Source organism: Leptodactylus fuscus, unplaced genomic scaffold (genome assembly GCF_031893055.1).
Source record: "Leptodactylus fuscus isolate aLepFus1 unplaced genomic scaffold, aLepFus1.hap2 HAP2_SCAFFOLD_118, whole genome shotgun sequence".
In the NCBI taxonomy this organism is placed as follows: domain Eukaryota; kingdom Metazoa; phylum Chordata; class Amphibia; order Anura; family Leptodactylidae; genus Leptodactylus; species Leptodactylus fuscus.
Window position 1 is genome coordinate 215,160 of NW_027440011.1, and position 22,563 is coordinate 237,722.

At 40.0% G+C, this 22,563-nt stretch overlaps 1 protein-coding gene across 1 annotated transcript in view; it reads right to left on the bottom strand.

Annotated features, from left to right (window-relative positions):
- NLRP3 (NLR family pyrin domain containing 3) overlaps positions 1-22,563 on the bottom strand; it is a 46,017-nt gene that overhangs the window by 17,781 nt on the left and 5,673 nt on the right. Inside the window, 1 exon segment of the mRNA XM_075261366.1 lies at positions 5,283-7,017. Within this exon segment, the coding sequence (XP_075117467.1) occupies positions 5,283-7,017 (1,735 nt within the window).

Genomic DNA, 22,563 nt, shown 5'->3' on the forward strand with positions numbered 1-22,563 from the left:
GCTATTAAGTCCAGCATCCTACTGGATATACCTCTAGCTATACAGCCCAGCATCCTACTGGTTACACCTCTAGCCATACAGCCCAACATCCTACTGGTTATACCTCTAGCTATACAGCCGAGCATCCTACTGGTTATACCTCAGCTATACAGCCCAGCATCCTACTGGTTATACCTCTAGCTATACAGCCGAGCATCTTACTGGTTATAACCCTAGCTATACAGTCCAGCATCCTACTGGTTATAACCCTAGCTATACAGCCCAGCATCCTACTGGTTACACCTCTAGCCATACAGCCCAGCATCCTACTGGTTATACCTCTAGCTATACAGCCGAGCATCCTACTGGTTATACCCCTAGCTATACAGCCCAGCATCCTACTGGTTATACCTCTAGCTATACAGCCCAGCATCCTACTGGTTATACCTCAGCTATACAGCCCAGCATCCTACTGGTTATACCTCTAGCTATACAGCCGAGCATCTTACTGGTTATAACCCTAGCTATACAGCCCAGCATCTTACTGGTTATACCTCTAGCCAAACAGCGCAGCATCCTACTGGTTATACCTCTAGCTATACAGCCCAGCATCCTACTGGTTACACCTCTAGCCATACAGCCCAGCATCCTACTGGTTATACCTCTAGCTATACAGCCCATCATCCTACTGGTTGTACTTTTAGCTATACAGCCCAGCATCCTACTGGTTATACCTCTAGCAATACAGCCGAGCATCTTACTGGTTATAGCTCTAGCTACACAGCCCAGACTCCTACTGGTGACACCTCTAGCTGTAGAGCCCAGCATCCTACTGGTTATACCTCTAGCTATACAGCCCAGCATGCTACTGGTTATACCTCCAGCTATACAGCCCAGCATCCTACTGGTTATACCTCTAGCAATACAGCCGAGCATCTTACTGGTTATACCTCTAGCTACACAGCCCTGACTCCTACTGGTGACACCTCTAGCTGTACAGCCCAGCATCCTACTGGTTATACCTTTAGCTATACAGCCCAGCATCTTACTGGTTATACCTCTAGCTATAGAGCCCAGCATCTTACTGGTTATACCTCTAGCTATTAAGTCCAGCATCCTACTGGTTATACCTCTAGCTATACAGCCCAGCATCCTACTGGTTATACCTCTAGCTATACAGCTGAGCATCCTACTGGTTGTACTTCTAGCTATACAGCCCAGCATCCTACTGGTTATACCTCTAGCTATACAGCCCAGCATCCTACTGGTTATACCTCTAGCTATACAGCCGAGCATCTTACTGGTTATAACCCTAGCTATACAGTCCAGCATCCTACTGGTTATACCTCTAGCTATACAGCCCAGCATCTTACTGCTTATACCTCTAGCTTTACAGCCCAGCATCCTACTGGTTATACCATTAGCTACACAGCCCAGACTCCTACTGGTGACACCTCTACCTATACAGCCGAGCATCCTACTGGTTATACCTCTAGCCATACAGCCCAGCATCTTACTGGTTATACCTCTAGCTATAGAGCCCAGCATCTTACTGGTTATACCTCTAGCTATTAAGTCCAGCATCCTACTGGTTATACCTCTAGCTATACAGCCCAGCATCCTACTGGTTATACCATTAGCTACACAGCCCAGACTCCTACTGGTGACACCTCTACCTATACAGCCGAGCATCCTACTGGTTATACCTCTAGCCATACAGCCCAGCATCCTACTGGTTATACCTCTAGCTGTACAGCCCAGCATCCTACTACTTATACCTCCAGCCATACAGCCCAGCATCCTACTGGTTATACCTCTAGCCATACAGCCCAGCATCCTACTACTTATACCTCCAGCCATACAGCCCAGCATCCTACTGGTTATACCTCTAGCTATACAGCCAAGCATCCTACTTCTTATACCTCTAGCTATACAGCCCAGCATCCTACTGCTTATACCTCTAGCTATACAGCCCAGCATCCTACTGCTTATACCTCTAGCTATACAGCTCAGCATCCTACTGGTTATACCATTAGCTACACAGCCCAGACTCCTACTGGTGACACCTCTAGCTGTACAGCCCAGCATCCTACTACTTATACCTCCAGCCATATAGCCCAGCATCCTACTGGTTATACCCCTAGCTATACAGCCGCGCATCCTACTGGTTATACCTCTAGCTATACAGCCCAGCATCCTACTGGTTATACCCCTAGCTATACAGCTGAGCATCCTACTGCTTATACCTCTAGCTATACAGCTTAGCATCCTACTGCTTATACCTCTAGCTATACAGCCCAGCATCCTACTGCTTATACCTCCAGCCATACAGTCCAGCATCCTACTGGTTATACCCCTAGCTATACAGCTGAGCATCCTACTGCTTATACCTCTAGCTATACAGCTTAGCATCCTACTGCTTATACCTCTAGCTATACAGCCCAGCATCCTACTGCTTATACCTCCAGCCATACAGTCCAGCATCCTACTGGTTATACCCCTAGCTATACAGCCGCGCATCCTACTGGTTATACCTCTAGCTATACAGCCCAGCATCCTACTGGTTATATCTCTAGCTATACAGCCCAGCATCCTACTGGTTATACCTCCAGCTATACAGCCCAGCATCCTACTGGTTATACCTCTAGCAATACAGCCGAGCATCTTACTGGTTATACCTCTAGCTACACAGCCCAGACTCCTACTGGTGACACCTCTAGCTGTACAGCCCAGCATCCTACTGGTTATACCTCTAGCTATACAGCCGAGCATCCTACTGGTTATACCTTTAGCTATACAGCCCAGCATCCTACTGGTTATACCTCTACCTATACAGCCGAGCATCCTACTGGTTATACCTCTAGCTATACAGCCCACCATCCTGCTGCTTATACCTCTAGCTATACAGCCCAGCATCTTACTGGTTATACCTTTAGCTATAGAGCCCAGCATCTTACTGGTTATACCTCTAGCTATACAGCCCACCATCCTGCTGCTTATACCTCTAGCTATACAGCCCAGCATCCTACTGGTTATACCTCTAGCTATAAAGCCCAGCATCCTACTGGTTATACCTCTAGCTATACAGCCCAGCATCCTATTGGTTATACCTCTAGCTATACAGCCCAGCATCCTACTGGTTATACCTCTAGCTATACAGCCCAGCATCCTACTGGTTATACCTCTAGATATACAGCCCAGCATCCTACTTGTTATACCTCTAGCTATACAGCTGAGCATCCTACTGGTTATACCTCTAGCTAAACAGCCGAGCATCCTACTGGTTATACCTCTAGCTATACAGCCCAGCATCTTACTGCTTATACCTCTAGCTATACAGCCCAGCATCCTACTGCTTATACCTCTAGCTTTACAGCCCAGCATCCTACTGGTTATACCTCTAGCTATACAGCCCAGCGTCCTACTGCTTATACCTCTAGCTTTACAGCCCAGCATCCTACTGGTTATACTATTAGCTACACAGCCCAGACTCCTACTGGTGACACCTCTAGCCATACAGCCCAGCATCCTACTGGTTATACCTCTAGCTATACAGCCAAGCATCCTACTGGTTATAACTCTAGCTATACAGCTGAGCATCCTACTGCTTATACCTCTAGCTATACAGCCCAGCATCCTACTGCTTGTACCTCTAGCTTTACAGCTCAGCATCGTACTGGTTATACCTCTAGCTATACAGCCCAGACTCCTACTGGTGACACCTCTAGCTGTACAGCTCAGCATCGTACTACTTATACCTCCAGCCATACAGCCCAGCATCCTACTGGTTATACCTCTAGCTATACAGCCGAGCATCCTACTGGTTATACCTCTAGCTATACAGCTGAGCATCCTACTGCTTATACCTCTAGCTTTACAGCCCAGCATCCTACTGGTTATACCATTAGCTACACAGCCCAGACTCCTACTGGTGACACCTCTAGCCATACAGCCCAGCATCCTACTGGTTATACCTCTAGCTATACAGCCAAGCAGCCTACTGGTTATACCTCTAGCTATACAGCTGAGCATCCTACTGCTTATACCTCTAGCTATACAGCCCAGCATCCTACTGCTTGTACCTCTAGCTTTACAGCTCAGCATCGTACTGGTTATACCTCTAGCTACACAGCCCAGACTCCTACTGGTGACACCTCTAGCTGTACAGCCCAGCATCGTACTACTTATACCTCCAGCCATACAGCCCAGCATCCTACTGGTTATACCTCTAGCTATACAGCCGAGCATCCTACTGGTTATACCTCTAGCTATACAGCTGAGCATCCTACTGCTTATACCTCTAGCTATACAGCCCAGCATCCTACTGCTTATACCTCTAGCTATACAGCCCAGCATCCTACTGGTTATACCTCTAGCTACACAGCCCAGCATCCTAATGGTTATACCTCTAGCTATACAGCCCAGCATCCTACTGGTTATACCTCCAGCCATACAGCCCAGCATCCTACTGGTTATACCTCTAGCTATACAGCTGAGCATCCTACTGCTTATACCTCTAGCTATACAGCCCAGCATCCTACTGCTTATACCTCTAGCTATACAGCCCAGCATCTTACTGGTTATACCTCTAGCTACACAGCCCAGCATCCTAATGGTTATACCTCTAGCTATACAGCCCAGCATCCTACTGGTTATACCTCCAGCCATACAGCCCAGCATCCTACTGGTTATACCTCTAGCTATACAGCTGAGCATCCTACTGCTTATACCTCTAGCTATACAGCCCAGCATCCTACTGCTTATACCTCTAGCTACACAGCCCAGCATCCTAATGGTTATACCTCTAGCTATACAGCCCAGCATCCTACTGGTTATACCTCTAGCCAAACAGCGCAGCATCCTACTGGTTATACCTCTAGCTATACAGCCCAGCATCCTACTGGTTATACCTCTAGCTATACAGCCCAGCTTCCTTCTGGTGACACCTCTAGCTATGACCTATTCTGATGCTGTGTGATATCAGTCACTTCTATAGTCTTTGTGGGTACAATACTCAATAAGAAGGTTCCTTCTGCCACATTATTGTCCATTAGGAGTCATTGAGCGACAGTTTCCATTACCGGGGCCATTTATCCAATGAAGTTACCGGTAAGTATTTTCCATGTTACAAACCCCTCCTGGAATATCCACCCTATTAAACCTCTTCCTTATATCACCTACGGACAGACCTTGTGGGACACAATATGTAACGCGTCGCTCCTGAACATGCCACACCATAAAGCCACCAATTAACCTGATGAACAATATGGAGGCGCCATAATCCCAGGAGTGTAAAGACTTACCAAAGCTTGGAGAAGCGAATCAGCAGACGGAATATTTCCTCCTGTTCAGCCGAGTCCAGTTTATAGTTGAAGATTGTAAGTGAGGAATCGCCGGGGCAGTGGGCTAAGCAGTAGGCCAACTCCTTGTAGGATCGATTTGTCCAATACCAAGAATGTATAAAGACTATCTCTGGTGTTTGGGACAGGACTCGTCTTGTAAAATCCTGGTCCTGCATCTCAAACAAACAATAAATTGCTTCTGTGCAAAACCTGGATTGATGGTTCCCTGTCAGCCATTGCTCCATGGCAGCGGTCACGCGCAGATGGCAGCCGAGGGTGGTCGCCATCTCGTTGGGCCGATTTACGCTGGAGAGACCAAACAGGAATCGGATGGCTAAAGTTAAATGTGGATGATTCCTACACTGATCTAATAAAGAATTCCCCTTGCAAATTTTTGGAAGAAAAAGATCTTCGTTGGCTTCTTCAACAAACCCATAGTACAAGGCCGCGAAAAACTCCTGCACGCTCAGGTGGATGAAGCTGTAGAAGGTTCGGGTCTCAATCTCCCGACAAAAGATGTTCTCGTTCAGGAACGTCGACTCCATCTCGGAAATCTTTAGTCCATGCCTTTCCAGATCTCTCTTGTCAAATAGGATCTTCTTATTGCGCACCCCCTCGTTGGCCAGAGCGCACATCTTCTTCAAGCAGGGCGTTAGCGTCTTCTTCCTGCCGTGGTATTTTATCAAACCCTTCAAGTAGAGCAGATAAATGGAGGTGGCGGTGTTATAATCTGTCAGCCTCAAGCCTTGCTTGATGTTCGGCTTTATTACGGTACAAACGATCCAACATATGACGGGAATGGCGCACATGGTGTAGATGATCTCATTCTCTTGGATGACATCAAGGGCCTTGGCTGCGTGTTCTTCATTTTGAAAAAACCTCAGAAAGTATTCTTGGCGATCCTGACCGGTAAATCCTAGAACTTCTACGTAACGTGGTCGGCTTACCAAGGTTTTCAGCTTATCTAGAGCAAATGGTCTTGTGGTGATGACCAGCGAGGCCTCCTGGAGAATCTTTTTCATGAGGAGACTTTTTAGGAGTGTTTCCATATTGGTTTCCTCCAAGGGGTCATCACAAACATGAGTCTGATCATTGATGGACCATCTCAACTCATCAAAGCCATCAAAGATGAAGAGTACTTTTTGGCAATGGGACAGAATCGATAAGGCCAGATCACCAGGACACCTCAGTTTGCACGTTTTAGCTAAGAGTCCAGCAATGTTCCTAATACCGGTAAGAATGTTGAGTTCTCTACAGCTCACGTGAAACACATAATCAAACCTGTCCCCAAAGACATTTCCAGAGGCCCAGTCCAGCATGATCTTCTGAGTGGTCATAGTCTTTCCAATGCCGGCAGGTCCTACTAACACCACCGTCTTGGGGACGACTCCATCTTCATTAGGGTCAAACAGAGCCTTGATAGTGATGGAAGAATATTTACTAGACGTCCTGGTGTCCATCATGTCCGTGTGGCTCCTGCCTATAGATAATAACCCAAGCTTTCTATCTTCTTCATCCTGGTGACCATCTATCAGGAGTAGGTTGGTGTATCTCTTCTCCAGGTTGACCGTCTCTCTCATACGAGCGTTGTTTTCTTCTATACATTGGTATTCATTTCTCACGAACTCCATGTATTGGCTTCTCCATTCTGTGGAAAATCGTTTTACAATTTTGTGTTAGAAATTATATATGGAAGCTTCTAGATGGATCTGTAGAGAGTTTCTATATTCCTGCTGCAGGCCTAACATGTCTTCACTGTCTCGGAAGGTCCCAAATATCACACATCACCCATAGTATGAGCCTCCCTATACTACACTACACTCCCCACTACAGTCTTTACTGCCCCCTATAGGTGAATCCCTCAATTCAATAAACAGCCCTTTAACCCCTTAGTGGCCTCTAATGTATTGCTCCTTCATCCTTCTACAGATAAGTCACTTGTGGTACTGAGACCATTAGGGGACACATATGTCTCCTCCGCTGTTCTCGGGGATGTCTGGTAGACCTACAGACAAGAGACCTTGTTAGATATGTAATGTCTCTCAGGGGGAGGGAGTAAAGCATATGATCCCTGTCTCGTACAGATTGTAGATGGAGCCGTCTCACCCCCTTCCTACTACATCCCATGACAAAATGAGAGAAAGAATGATAGAACGACTCCTTGAAGATGAGCCTGTGTGTAGTGTAATGTTACTGACCTCTATACTGAAAAGTTATGTGCTCCCCTCCAGAGCACTGACCTCCGATGTGCTCCTCCGGGTCATACAGTGTTTCCTGACTCCCACGTAGGTCTATGGGAGTCAGCTCAAAGCTCTAATGGTCTGACCGGAGCAGAGAGGAGGCCTGTGCTCTGGAGGGAGCATATAACTTTCCCATAAAGCCGTCAGTTATTCAGTAACGTGACACTACATGCTTTGCGGAGCGGAGCGGGATAAGGTTTTCTCCTGTAGCCTCAGTCCTGCATTGGAGGAAACTTCCTATTTGGTGAGGCAGGTAGATGGGATGTCCCGTATCCACCACACTTATAGATTAGACAGTGCCCCCCCCCCCCCCCCATCTTGTCTGTGGAGGACTCAGACCCAGAGGGCAGAGTCTCTCCATATTATCAGATGCTCCAGTACAATCTATACTGCACTAGCGTGTCGGGGCTCCGCGGACCAGTTGGGCGTCCCAGGGCCTGGTCCCCATTCTCATCTCTGTCCTTCTTTCCTCCTCCACCATCGTATAGTAAGGCGTTGCTTTAATATGTAAATCTCACGGATCTCGATCTTCTTAAAATAAAATATATCTGAGCACATGAAACGTCCACGACTCCTCCTGAGCAATAAGTTTACGGATTCACAAACCTGATTCTGCATCTCTGGTGCCAATTTTTTCACAGAATGTCCCTGAAAAAGAAAAAAGTGTTAGAAATCAAGTCCTCACCCAACCCAGACACCGTATACCCGTATTCCAGATATATGTATACCCGTATTCCAGATGTATGTATACCCGTATTCTAGATATATGTATACCCGTATTCTAGATATATGTATACCCGTATTCCAGATGTATGTATACCCGTATTCTAGATATATGTATACCCGTATTCTAGATATATGTATACCCGTATTCCAGATGTATGTATACCCGTATTCTAGATATATGTATACCCGTATTCTAGATATATGTATACCCGTATTCCAGATGTATGTATGGCCGTATTCTAGATGTATGTATGGCCGTATTCTAGATGTATGTATGGCCGTATTCTAGAAATATGTATGGCCTTGTTCTAGATGTGTGTATGGCTGTATTCTAGATGTATGTATGGCCGTATTCTAGATGTATGTATGGCCGTATTCTAGATATATTTATGGCCGTATTCTAGATGTATGTATGGCTGTATTCTAGATGTATGTAAACCCGTATTCTAGATGTATGTATGGCCGTATTCTAGATGTATGTATGGCCGTATTCTAGATATATTTATGGCCGTATTCTAGATGTATGTATGGCTGTATTCTAGATGTATGTAAACCCGTATTCTAGATGTATGTATAGCCGTATTCTAGATGTATGTATGGCCGTATTCTAGATATATTTATGGCCGTATTCTAGATGTATGTATGGCTGTATTCTAGATGTATGTAAACCCGTATTCTAGATGTATGTATGGCTGTATTCTAGATGTATGTATGGCCGTATTCTAGATATATGTATGGCCGTATTCTAGATGTATGTATAGCTGTATTCTAGATGTATGTATGGCTGTATTCTAGATGTATGTATACCCGTATTCTAGATGTATGTATGGCCGTATTCTAGATGTATGTATGGCCGTATACTAGATGTATGTATAGCCGTATTCTAGATGTATGTATGGCCGTATTCTAGATGTATGTATACCCGTATTCTAGATGTATGTATGGCCGTATTCTAGATGTATGTATAGCCGTATTCTAGATGTATGTATACCCGTATTCTAGATGTATGTATGGTCATATTCTAGATGTATGTATGGCCATATTCTAGATGTATGTATGCCGTATTCTAGATGTATGTATACCCGTATTCTAGATGTATGTATGGCCGTATACTAGATGTATGTATAGCCGTATTCTAGATGTATGTATACCCGTATTCTAGATGTATGTATGGCCGTATACTAGATGTATGTATACCCCTATTCTAGATGTATGTATAGCCGTATTCTAGATGTATGTATGGCCATATACTAGATGTATGTATAGCCGTATTCTAGATGTATGTATGGCTGTATTCTAGATGTATGTATACCCGTATTCTAGATGTATGTATGGCCGTATTCTAGATGTATGTATGGCCGTATTCTAGATGTATGTATGGCCGTATTCTAGATGTATGTATGGCTGTATTCTAGATGTATGTATACCCGTATTCTAGATGTATGTATACCCGTATTCTAGATGTATGTATAGTCGTATTCTAGATGTATGTATGGCCGTATTCTAGATGTATGTATGGCCGTATTCTAGATGTATGTATAGACATATCCTAGATGTATGTATGGCCGTATTCTAGATGTATGTATACCCGTATTCTAGATGTATGTTTAACCGTATTCTAGATGTATGTAAGGCCGTATTCTAGATGTATGTATACCCTTATCCTAGATGTATGTATGACCGTATTCTAGATATATGTATGGCCGTAATCTAGATGTATGTATGGCCGTATTCTAGATGTATGTATGGCCGTATTCTAGATGTATGTATGGCCGTATTCTAGATGTATGTATGGCCGTATTCTAGATGTATGTATACCCGTATTCTAGATGTATGTATGGCCGTATTCTAGATGTATGTATAGCCGTATTTTAGATGTATGTATGGCCGTATTCTAGATGTTTGTATACCCGTATTCTAGATGTATGTATGGCAATATTCTAGATGTATGTATGGCCGTATTCTAGATGTATGTATAGCTGTATTCTAGATGTATGTATGGCTGTATTCTAGATGTATGTATACCCGTATTCTAGATGTATGTATGACCGTATACTAGATGTATGTATAGCCGTATTCTAGATGTATGTATGGCTGTATACTAGATGTATGTATGGCTGTATTCTAGATGTATGTATGGCCGTATTCTAGATGTATGTATGGCCGTATTCTAAATGTATGTATGGCCGTATTCTAGATGTATGTATGGCTGTATTCTAGATGTATGTATACCCCTATTCTAGATGTATGTATAGCCGTATTCTAGATGTATGTATGGCCGTATACTAGATGTATGTATAGCCGTATTCTAGATGTATGTATGGCTGTATTCTAGATGTATGTATACCCGTATTCTAGATGTATGGCAGTATTCTAGATGTATGTATGGCCGTATTCTAGATGTATGGCAGTATTCTAGATGTATGTATGGCCGTATTCTAGATGTATGTATGGCTGTATTCTAGATGTATGTATACCCGTATTCTAGATGTATGGCAGTATTCTAGATGTATGTATGGCCGTATTCTAGATGTATGTATGGCTGTATTCTAGATGTATGTATACCCGTATTCTAGATGTATGTATGGCTGTATTCTAGATGTATGTATGGCCGTATTCTAGATGTATGTATGGCCGTATTCTAGATGTATGTATGGCCGTATTCTAGATGTATGTATGGCTGTATTCTAGATGTATGTATACCCGTATTCTAGATATATGTATGGCCGTATTCTAGATGTATGTATACCCGTATTCTAGATGTATATATAGCCGTATTCTAGATGTATGTATGGCCGTATTCTAAATGTATGTATGGCCGTATTCTAGATGTATGTATGGCCGTATTCTAGATGTATGTATGGCCGTATTCTAGATGTATGTATGGCCGTATTCTAGATGTATGTAAGGCCGTATTCTAGATGTATGTATACCCTTATCCTAGATATATGTATGGTCGTATTCTAGATGTATGTATACCCGTATTCTAGATGTATGTATACCCTTATCCTAGATATATGTATGACCGTATTCTAGATATATGTATGGCCGTAATCTAGATGTATGTATGGCCGTATTCTAGATGTATGTATGGCCGTATTCTAGATGTATGTATGGCCGTATTCTAGATGTATGTATGGCCGTATTCTAGATGTATGTATACCCTTATCCTAGATATATGTATGACCGTATTCTAGATATATGTATGGCCGTAATCTAGATGTATGTATGGCCGTATTCTAGATGTATGTATACCCGTATTCTAGATGTATGTATGGCTGTATTCTAGATGTATGTATACCCGTATTCTAGATGTATGTATGGCCGTATTCTATATGTATGTATAGATGTATACTAGATGTATGTATGGCTGTATTCTAGATGTATGTATGGCCGTATTCTATATGTATGTATAGATGTATACTAGATGTATGTATGGCCGTATTCTATATGTATGTATAGATATATACTAGATGTATGTATGGCCGTATTCTAGATGTATGTATAGATGTATTCTAGATGTATGTATGGCCGTATTCTAGATGTATGTATGGCCGTATTCTAGATGTATGTATACCCGTATTCTAGATGTATGTATGGCCGTATTCTAGATGTATGTATAGATGTATACTAGATGTATGTATGGCTGTATTCTAGATGTATGTATGGCCGTATTCTAGATGTATGTATGGCCGTATTCTAGATGTATGTATGGCCGTATTCTAGATGTATGTATGGCCGTATTCTAGATGTATGTATAGATGTATTCTAGATGTATGTATGGCCGTATTCTAGATGTATGTATGGCCGTATTCTAGATGTATGTATAGATGTATTCTAGATGTATGTATGGCCGTATTCTAGATGTATGTATGGCCGTATTCTAGATGTATGTATGGCCGTATTCTAAATGTATGTATGGCCGTATTCTAGATGTATGTATAGCTGTATTCTAGATGTATGTATGGCTGTATTCTAGATGTATGTATGGCTGTATTCTAGATGTATGTATACCCGTATTCTAGATGTATGTATGGCCGTATTCTAGATGTATGTATGGCCGTATTCTAGATGTATGTATAGCTGTATTCTAGATGTATTTATGGCTGTATTCTAGATGTATGTATGGCCATATTCTAGATGTATGTATAGCTTTATTCTAGATGTATGTATGGCCGTATTCTAGATGTATGTATGGCTGTATTCTAGATGTATGTATGGCTGTATTCTAGATGTATGTATACCCGTATTCTAGATGTATGTATACCCGTATTCTAGATGTATGTATGGCCGTATTCTAGATGTATGTATGGCCGTATACTAGATGTATGTATAGACATATCCTAGATGTATATATGGCCGTATTCTAGATGTATGTATACCCGTATTCTAGATGTATGCATAGCCGTATTCTAGATGTATGTATGGCTGTATTCTAGATGTATGTATGGCCGTATTCTAGATGTATGTATACCCTTATCCTAGATGTATGTATGACCGTATTCTAGATATATGTATGGCCATATTCTAGATGTATGTATGGCCGTATTCTAGATGTATGTAAGGCCGTATTCTAGATGTATGTATACCCGTATTCTAGATGTATGTATGGCCGTATTCTAGATGTATGTATGGCTGTATTCTAGATGTATGTATACCCGTATTCTAGATGTATGTATGGCTGTATTCTAGATGTATGTATACCCGTATTCTAGATGTATGTATAGCCGTATTCTAGATGTATGTATGGCCGTATTCTAGATGAATATATATACCCGTATTCTAGATGTATGTATAGCCGTATTCTAGATGTATGTATGGCCGTATTCTAGATGTATGTATGGTCGTATTCTAGATGTATGTATGGCCGTATTCTAGTTGTATGTATACCCGTATTCTAGATGTATGTATGGCCGTATTCTAGTTGTATGTATACCCGTATTCTAGATGTATGTATGGCTGTATTCTAGATGTATGTATGGCAGTATTCTAGATGTATGTATGGCCATATTCTAGATGTATGTATACCCCTATTCTAGATGTATGTATAGCCGTATTCTAGATGTATGTATGGCTGTATTCTAGATGTATGTATGGCCGTATTCTAGATGTATGTATGGCCGTATTCTAGATGTATGTATGGTCGTATTCTAGATGTATGTATGGCCGTATTCTAGTTGTATGTATACCCGTATTCTAGATGTATGTATGGCTGTATTCTAGATGTATGTATGGCAGTATTCTAGATGTATGTATGGCCATATTCTAGATGTATGTATACCCCTATTCTAGATGTATGTATAGCCGTATTCTAGATGTATGTATGGCTGTATTCTAGATGTATGTATGGCCGTATTCTAGATGTATGTATGGCCGTATTCTAGATGTATGTATGGCCGTATTCTAGATGTATGTATGGCCGTATTCTAGATGTATGTATGGCCGTATTCTAGATGTATGTATACCCGTATTCTAGATGTATGTATGGCCGTATTCTAGATGTATGTATACCCATATTCTAGATGTATGTATAGCTGTATTCTAGATGTATGTATGGCCGTATTCTAGATGTATGTATACCCGTATTCTAGATGTATGTATACCCGTATTCTAGATGTATGTATAGCTGTATTCTAGATGTATGTATGGCTGTATTCTAGATGTATGTATGGCCGTATTCTAGATGTATGTATGGCCGTATTCTAGATGTATGTATGGCCGTATTCTAGATGTATGTATACCGGTATTCTAGATGTATGTATGGCCGTATTCTAGATGTATGTATGGCAGTATTCTAGATGTATGTATACCCGTATTCTAAATGTATGTATGGCCGTATTCTAGATGTATGTATACCCGTATTCTAGATGTATGTATAGATGTATTCTAGATGTATGTATGGCCGTATTCTAGATGTATGTATGGCCGTATTCTAGATGTATGTATACCCGTATTCTAGATGTATGTATGGCCGTATTCTAGATGTATGTATGGCCGTATTCTAGATGTATGTATGGCCGTATTCTAGATGTATGTATGGCCGTATTCTAGATGTATGTATGGCCGTATTCTAGATGTATGTATGGCCGTATTCTAGATGTATGTATAGCTGTATTCTAGATGTATGTATGGCTGTATTATAGATGTATGTATACCCGTATTCTAGATGTATGTATGGCCGTATTCTAGATGTATGTATACCCTTATCCTAGATGTATGTATGACCGTATTCTAGATGTATGTATGGCCGTATTCTAGATGTATGTATGGCCGTATTCTAGATGTATGTATACCCGTATTCTAGATGTATGTATGGCCGTATTCTAGATGTATGTATACCCGTATTCTAGATGTATGTATGGCCGTATTCTAGATGTATGTATACCCGTATTCTAGATGTATGTATGGCCGTATTCTAGATGTATGTATGGCCGTATTCTAGATGTATGTATAGCCGTATTCTAGATGTATGTATGGCCGTATTCTAGATGTATGTATAGATGTATTCTAGATGTATGTATGGCCGTATTCTAGATGTATGTATGGCCGTATTCTAGATGTATGTATACCCGTATTCTAGATGTATGTATGGCCGTATTCTAGATGTATGTATGGCCGTATTCTAGATGTATGTATAGCCGTATTCTAGATGTATGTATGGCCGTATTCTAGATGTATGTATAGATGTATTCTAGATGTATGTATGGCCGTATTCTAGATGTATGTATGGCCGTATTCTAGATGTATGTATAGATGTATTCTAGATGTATGTATGGCCGTATTCTAGATGTATGTATGGCCGTATTCTAGATGTATGTATACCCGTATTCTAGATGTATGTATGGCCGTATTCTAGATGTATGTATGGCCGTATTCTAGATGTATGTATGGCCGTATTCTAGATGTATGTATGGCCGTATTCTAGATGTATGTATGGCCGTATTCTAGATGTATGTATGGCCGTATTCTAGATGTATGTATAGCTGTATTCTAGATGTATGTATGGCTGTATTATAGATGTATGTATACCCGTATTCTAGATGTATGTATGGCCGTATACTAGATGTATGTATACCCGTATTCTAGATGTATGTATGGCCGTATTCTAGATGTATGTATGGCCGTATACTAGATGTATGTATAGCCGTATTCTAGATGTATGTATACCCGTATTCTAGATGTATGTATAGCCGTATTCTAGATGTATGTATGGCCGTATTCTAGATGTATGTATGGCCGTATTCTAGATGTATGTATACCCTTATCCTAGATGTATGTATGACCGTATTCTAGATATATGTATGGCCGTATTCTAGATGTATGTATGGCCGTATTCTAGATGTATGTATACCCGTATTCTAGATGTATGTATGGCCGTATTCTAGATGTATGTAAGGCCGTATTCTAGATGTATGTATAGCCGTATTCTAGATGTATGTATGGCCGTATTCTAGATGTATGTATAGATGTATTCTAGATGTATGTATGGCCGTATTCTAGATGTATGTATGGCCGTATTCTAGATGTATGTATACCCGTATTCTAGATGTATGTATGGCCGTATTCTAGATGTATGTATGGCCGTATTCTAGATGTATGTATAGCCGTATTCTAGATGTATGTATGGCCGTATTCTAGATGTATGTATAGATGTATTCTAGATGTATGTATGGCCGTATTCTAGATGTATGTATGGCCGTATTCTAGATGTATGTATAGATGTATTCTAGATGTATGTATGGCCGTATTCTAGATGTATGTATGGCCGTATTCTAGATGTATGTATACCCGTATTCTAGATGTATGTATGGCCGTATTCTAGATGTATGTATGGCCGTATTCTAGATGTATGTATTGCCGTATTCTAGATGTATGTATAGATGTATTCTAGATGTATGTATGGCCGTATTCTAGATGTATGTATGGCCGTATTCTAGATGTATGTATAGATGTATTCTAGATGTATGTATGGCCGTATTCTAGATGTATGTATGGCCGTATTCTAGATGTATGTATACCCGTATTCTAGATGTATGTATGGCCGTATTCTAAATGTATGTATGGCCGTATTCTAGATGTATGTATGGCCGTATTCTAGATGTATGTATGGCCGTATTCTAGATGTATGTATGGCCGTATTCTAGATGTATGTATGGCCGTATTCTAGATGTATGTATAGCTGTATTCTAGATGTATGTATGGCTGTATTATAGATGTATGTATACCCGTATTCTAGATGTATGTATGGCCGTATACTAGATGTATGTATACCCGTATTCTAGATGTATGTATGGCCGTATTCTAGATGTATGTATGGCCGTATACTAGATGTATGTATAGCCGTATTCTAGATGTATGTATACCCGTATTCTAGATGTATGTATAGCCGTATTCTAGATGTATGTATGGCCGTATTCTAGATGTATGTATGGCCGTATTCTAGATGTATGTATACCCTTATCCTAGATGTATGTATGACCATATTGTAGATATATGTATGGCCGTATTCTAGATGTATGTATGGCCGTATTCTAGATGTATGTATGGCCGTATTCTAGATGTATGTATGGCCATATTCTAGATGTATGTATGGCTGTATTCTAGATGTATGTATACCCGTATTCTAGATGTATATATGGCTGTATTCTAGATGTATGTATACCCGTATTCTAGATGTATGTATAGCCGTATTCTAGATGTATGTATGGCCGTATTCTAGATGAATATATATACCCGTATTCTAGATGTATGTATAGCCGTATTCTAGATGTATGTATGGCCGTATTCTAGATGTATGTATGGCCGTATTCTAGATGTATGTATACCCGTATTCTAGATGTATGTATACCCGTATTCTAGATGTATGTATGGCCGTATTCTAGATGTATGTATGGCCGTATTCTAGATGTATGTATAGCCGTATTCTAGATGTATGTATGGCCGTATTCTAGATGTATGTATAGATGTATTCTAGATGTATGTATGGCCGTATTCTAGATGTATGTATGGCCGTATTCTAGATGTATGTATAGATGTATTCTAGATGTATGTATGGCCGTATTCTAGATGTATGTATGGCCGTATTCTAGATGTATGTATGGCCGTATTCTAGATGTATGTATAGATGTATTCTAGATGTATGTATGGCCGTATTCTAGATGTATGTATGGCCGTATTCTAGATGTATGTATAGATGTATTCTAGATGTATGTATGGCCGTATTCTAGATGTATGTATGGCCGTATTCTAGATGTATGTATTGCCGTATTCTAGATGTATGTATAGATGTATTCTAGATGTATGTATGGCCGTATTCTAGATGTATGTATGGCCGTATTCTAGATGTATGTATAGATGTATTCTAGATGTATGTATGGCCGTATTCTAGATGTATGTATGGCCGTATTCTAGATGTATGTATAGATGTATTCTAGATGTATGTATGGCCGTATTCTAGATGTATGTATGGCCGTATTCTAGATGTATGTATACCCGTATTCTAGATGTATGTATGGCCGTATTCTAGATGTATGTATGGCCGTATTCTAGATGTATGTATTGCCGTATTCTAGATGTATGTATAGATGTATTCTAGATGTATGTATGGCCGTATTCTAGATGTATGTATGGCCGTATTCTAGATGTATGTATAGATGTATTCTAGATGTATGTATGGCCGTATTCTAGATGTATGTATGGCCGTATTCTAGATGTATGTATACCCGTATTCTAGATGTATGTATGGCCGTATTCTAGATGTATGTATGGCCGTATTCTAGATGTATGTATGGCCGTATTCTAGATGTATGTATGGCCGTATTCTAGATGTATGTATGGCCGTATTCTAGATGTATGTATGGCCGTATTCTAGATGTATGTATAGCTGTATTCTAGATGTATGTATGGCTGTATTATAGATGTATGTATACCCGTATTCTAGATGTATGTATGGCCGTATACTAGATGTATGTATACCCGTATTCTAGATGTATGTATGGCCGTATTCTAGATGTATGTATGGCCGTATACTAGATGTATGTATAGCCGTATTCTAGATGTATGTATACCCGTATTCTAGATGTATGTATAGCCGTATTCTAGATGTATGTATGGCCGTATTCTAGATGTATGTATGGCCGTATTCTAGATGTATGTATACCCGTATTCTAGATATATGTATGGCCGTATTCTAGATGTATGTATGGTCGTATTCTAGATGTATGTATGGCCGTATTCTAGATGTATGTAAGGCCGTATTCTAGATGTATGTATACCCGTATTCTAGATGTATGTATGGCCGTATTCTAGATGTATGTATGGCTGTATTCTAGATGTATGTATACCCGTATTCTAGATGTATATATGGCTGTATTCTAGATGTATGTATACCCGTATTCTAGATGCATGTATAGCCGTATTCTAGATGTATGTATGGCCGTATTCTAGATGAATATATATACCCGTATTCTAGATGTATGTATAGCCGTATTCTAGATGTATGTATGGCCGTATTCTAGATGTATGTATGGCCGTATTCTAGATGTATGTATACCCGTATTCTAGATGTATGTATACCCGTATTCTAGATGTATGTATAGCTGTATTCTAGATGTATGTATGGCCGTATTCTAGATGTATGTATGGCCGTATTCTAGATGTATGTATACCCATATTCTAGATGTATGTATAGCTGTATTCTAGATGTATGTATAGCTGTATTCTAGATGTATGTATGGCCGTATTCTAGATGTATGTATGGCTGTATTCTAGATGTATGTATGGCCGTATTCTAGATGTATGTATGGCCGTATTCTAGATGTATGTATAGCCGTATTCTAGATGTATGTATGGCCGTATTCTAGTTGTATGTATGGCCGTATTCTAGATGTATGTATGGCCGTATTCTAGATGTATGTATGGCCGTATTCTAGATGTATGTATGGCAGTATTCTAGATGTATGTATGGCCATATTCTAGATGTATGTATACCCCTATTCTAGATGTATGTATGGCAGTATTCTAGATGTATGTATGGCCGTATTCTAGATGTATGTATACCCATATTCTAGATGTATGTATACCCGTATTCTAGATGTATGTATAGCTGTATTCTAGATGTATGTATGGCCGTATTCTAGATGTATGTATGGCCGTATTCTAGATGTATGTATACCCATATTCTAAATGTATGTATAGCTGTATTCTAGATGTATGTATAGCTGTATTCTAGATGTATGTATGGCCGTATTCTAGATGTATGTATACCCGTATTCTAGATGTATGTATACCCGTATTCTAGATGTATGTATAGCTGTATTCTAGATGTATGTATGGCCGTATTCTAGATGTATGTATGGCCGTATTCTAGATGTATGTATGGCTGTATTCTAGATGTATGTATGGCCGTATTCTAGATGTATGTATGGCCGTATTCTAGATGTATGTATAGCCGTATTCTAGATGTATGTATGGCCGTATTCTAGTTGTATGTATGGCCGTATTCTAGATGTATGTATGGCCGTATTCTAGATGTATGTATGGCCGTATTCTAGATGTATGTATGGCCGTATTCTAGATGTATGTATGGCAGTATTCTAGATGTATGTATACCGGTATTCTAGATGTATGTATGGCCGTATTCTAGATGTATGTATACCCGTATTCTAGTGTATGTATGGCCGTATTCTAGATGTATGTATGGCCGTATTCTAGTGTATGTATGGCCGTATTCTAGATGTATGTATGGCCGTATTCTAGATGTATGTATACCCATATTCTAGATGTATATATTGCCGAATTCTAGATGTATGTATGGCCGTATTCTAGATGTATGTATGGCCGTATTCTAGATGTATGTATGGCCGTATTCTAGATGTATGTATGGCCGTATTCTAGATGTATGTATGGCCGTATTCTAGATGTATTTATGGCCGTATTCTAGATGTATGTATGGCCGTATTCTAGATGTATGTATACCCATATTCTAGATGTATATATGGCCGAATTCTAGATGTATGTATGGCCGTATTCTAGATGTATGTATGGCCGTATTCTAGATGTATGTATGGCCGTATTCTAGATGTATGTATGGCCGTATTCTAGATGTATGTATGGCCGTATTCTAGATGTATGTATGGCTGTATTCTAGATGTATGTATGGCCGTATTCTAGATGTATGTATGGCCGTATTCTAGATGTATGCATGGCCGTATACTAGATGTATGTATAGCCGTATTCTAGATGTATGTATGGCCATATTCTAGATGTATGTATGGCCGTATTCTAGATGTATGTATGGCCGTATTCTAGATGTATTTATGGCCGTATTCTAGATGTATGTATAGATGTATTCTAGATGTATGTATGGCTGTATTCTAGATGTATGTATACCCGTATTCTAGATGTATGTATGGCCATATTCTAGATGTATGTATGGCCGTATTCTAGATGTATGTATGGCTGTATTCAAGATGTATGTATGGCCGTACACTAGATGTATGTATACCTGTATTCTAGATGTATGTATGGCCGTATTCTAGATGTATGTATGGCCGTATTCTAGATGTATGTATGGCCATATTCTAGATGTATGTATGGCCGTATTCTAGATGTATGTATGGCCGTATTCTAGATGTATTTATGGCCGTATTCTAGATGTATGTATAGATGTATTCTAGATGTATGTATGGCTGTATTCTAGATGTATGCATGGCCGTATACTAGATGTATGTATAGCCGTATTCTAGATGTATGTATGGCCATATTCTAGATGTATGTATGGCCGTATTCTAGATGTATGTATGGCCGTATTCTAGATGTATTTATGGCCGTATTCTAGATGTATGTATAGATGTATTCTAGATGTATGTATGGCTGTATTCTAGATGTATGTATACCCGTATTCTAGATGTATGTATACCCGTATTCTAGATGTATGCATGGCCGTATACTAGATGTATGTAAACCCGTATTCTAGATGTATGTATGGCCATATTCTAGATGTATGTAAACCCGTATTCTAGATGTATGTATGGCCATATTCTAGATGTATGTATAGCCGTATTCTAGATGTATGTATGGCCGTATTCTAGATGTATGTATGGCCGTATACTAGATGTATGTATGGTCGTATTCTAGATGTATGTATGGCCGTATTCTAGATGTATGTATAGCTGTATTCTAGATGTATGTATACCCGTATTCTAGATGTATGTATGGCCGTATTCTAGATGTATGTATACCCGTATTCTAGATGTATGTTTACCCGTATTCTAGATGTATGTAAGGCCGTATTCTAGATGTATGTATACCCTTATCCTAGATGTATGTATGGCCGTATTCTAGATATATGTATGGCCGTATTCTAGATGTATGTATGGCCGTATTCTAGATGTATGTATGGCCGTATTCTAGATGTATGTATACCCGTATTCTAGATGTATGTATGGCCGTATTCTAGATGTATGTATACCCGTATTCTAGATGTATGCATGGCTGTATTCTAGATGTATGTATACCCGTATTCTAGATGTATGTATAGCTGTATTCTAGATGTATGTATGGCTGTATTCTAGATGTATGTATGGCCGTATTCTAGATGTATGTATGGCCGTATTCTAGATGTATGTATGGCCGTATTCTAGATGTATGTATGGCCGTATTCTAGTGTATGTATGGCTGTATTCTAGATGTATGTATACCCGTATTCTAGATGTATGTATGGCCGTATTCTAGATGTATGTATGGCCGTATTCTAGATGTATGTATGGCCGTATTCTAGTGTATGTATGGCTGTATTCTAGATGTATGTATACCCGTATTCTAGATGTATGTATGGCCATATTCTAGTGTATGTATGGCTGTATTCTAGATGTATGTATACCCGTATTCTAGATGTATGTATGGCCGTATTCTAGATGTATGTATGGCTGTATTCTAGATGTATGTATACCCGTATTCTAGATATATGTTTGGCCGTATTCTAGATGTATGTATACCCGTATTCTAGATGTATGTATGGCCGTATTCTAGATGTATGTATGGCCGTATTCTAGATGTATGTATGGCCGTATTCTAGATGTATGTATAGACATATCCTAGATGTATGTATAGCCGTATTCTAGATGTATGTATGGCTGTATTCTAGATGTATGTATGGCCGTATTCTAGATGTATGTATACCCGTATTCTAGATGTATGTATACCCGTATTCTAGATATATGTTTGGCCGTATTCCAGATGTATGTATACCCGCATTCTAGATATATGTATACCCG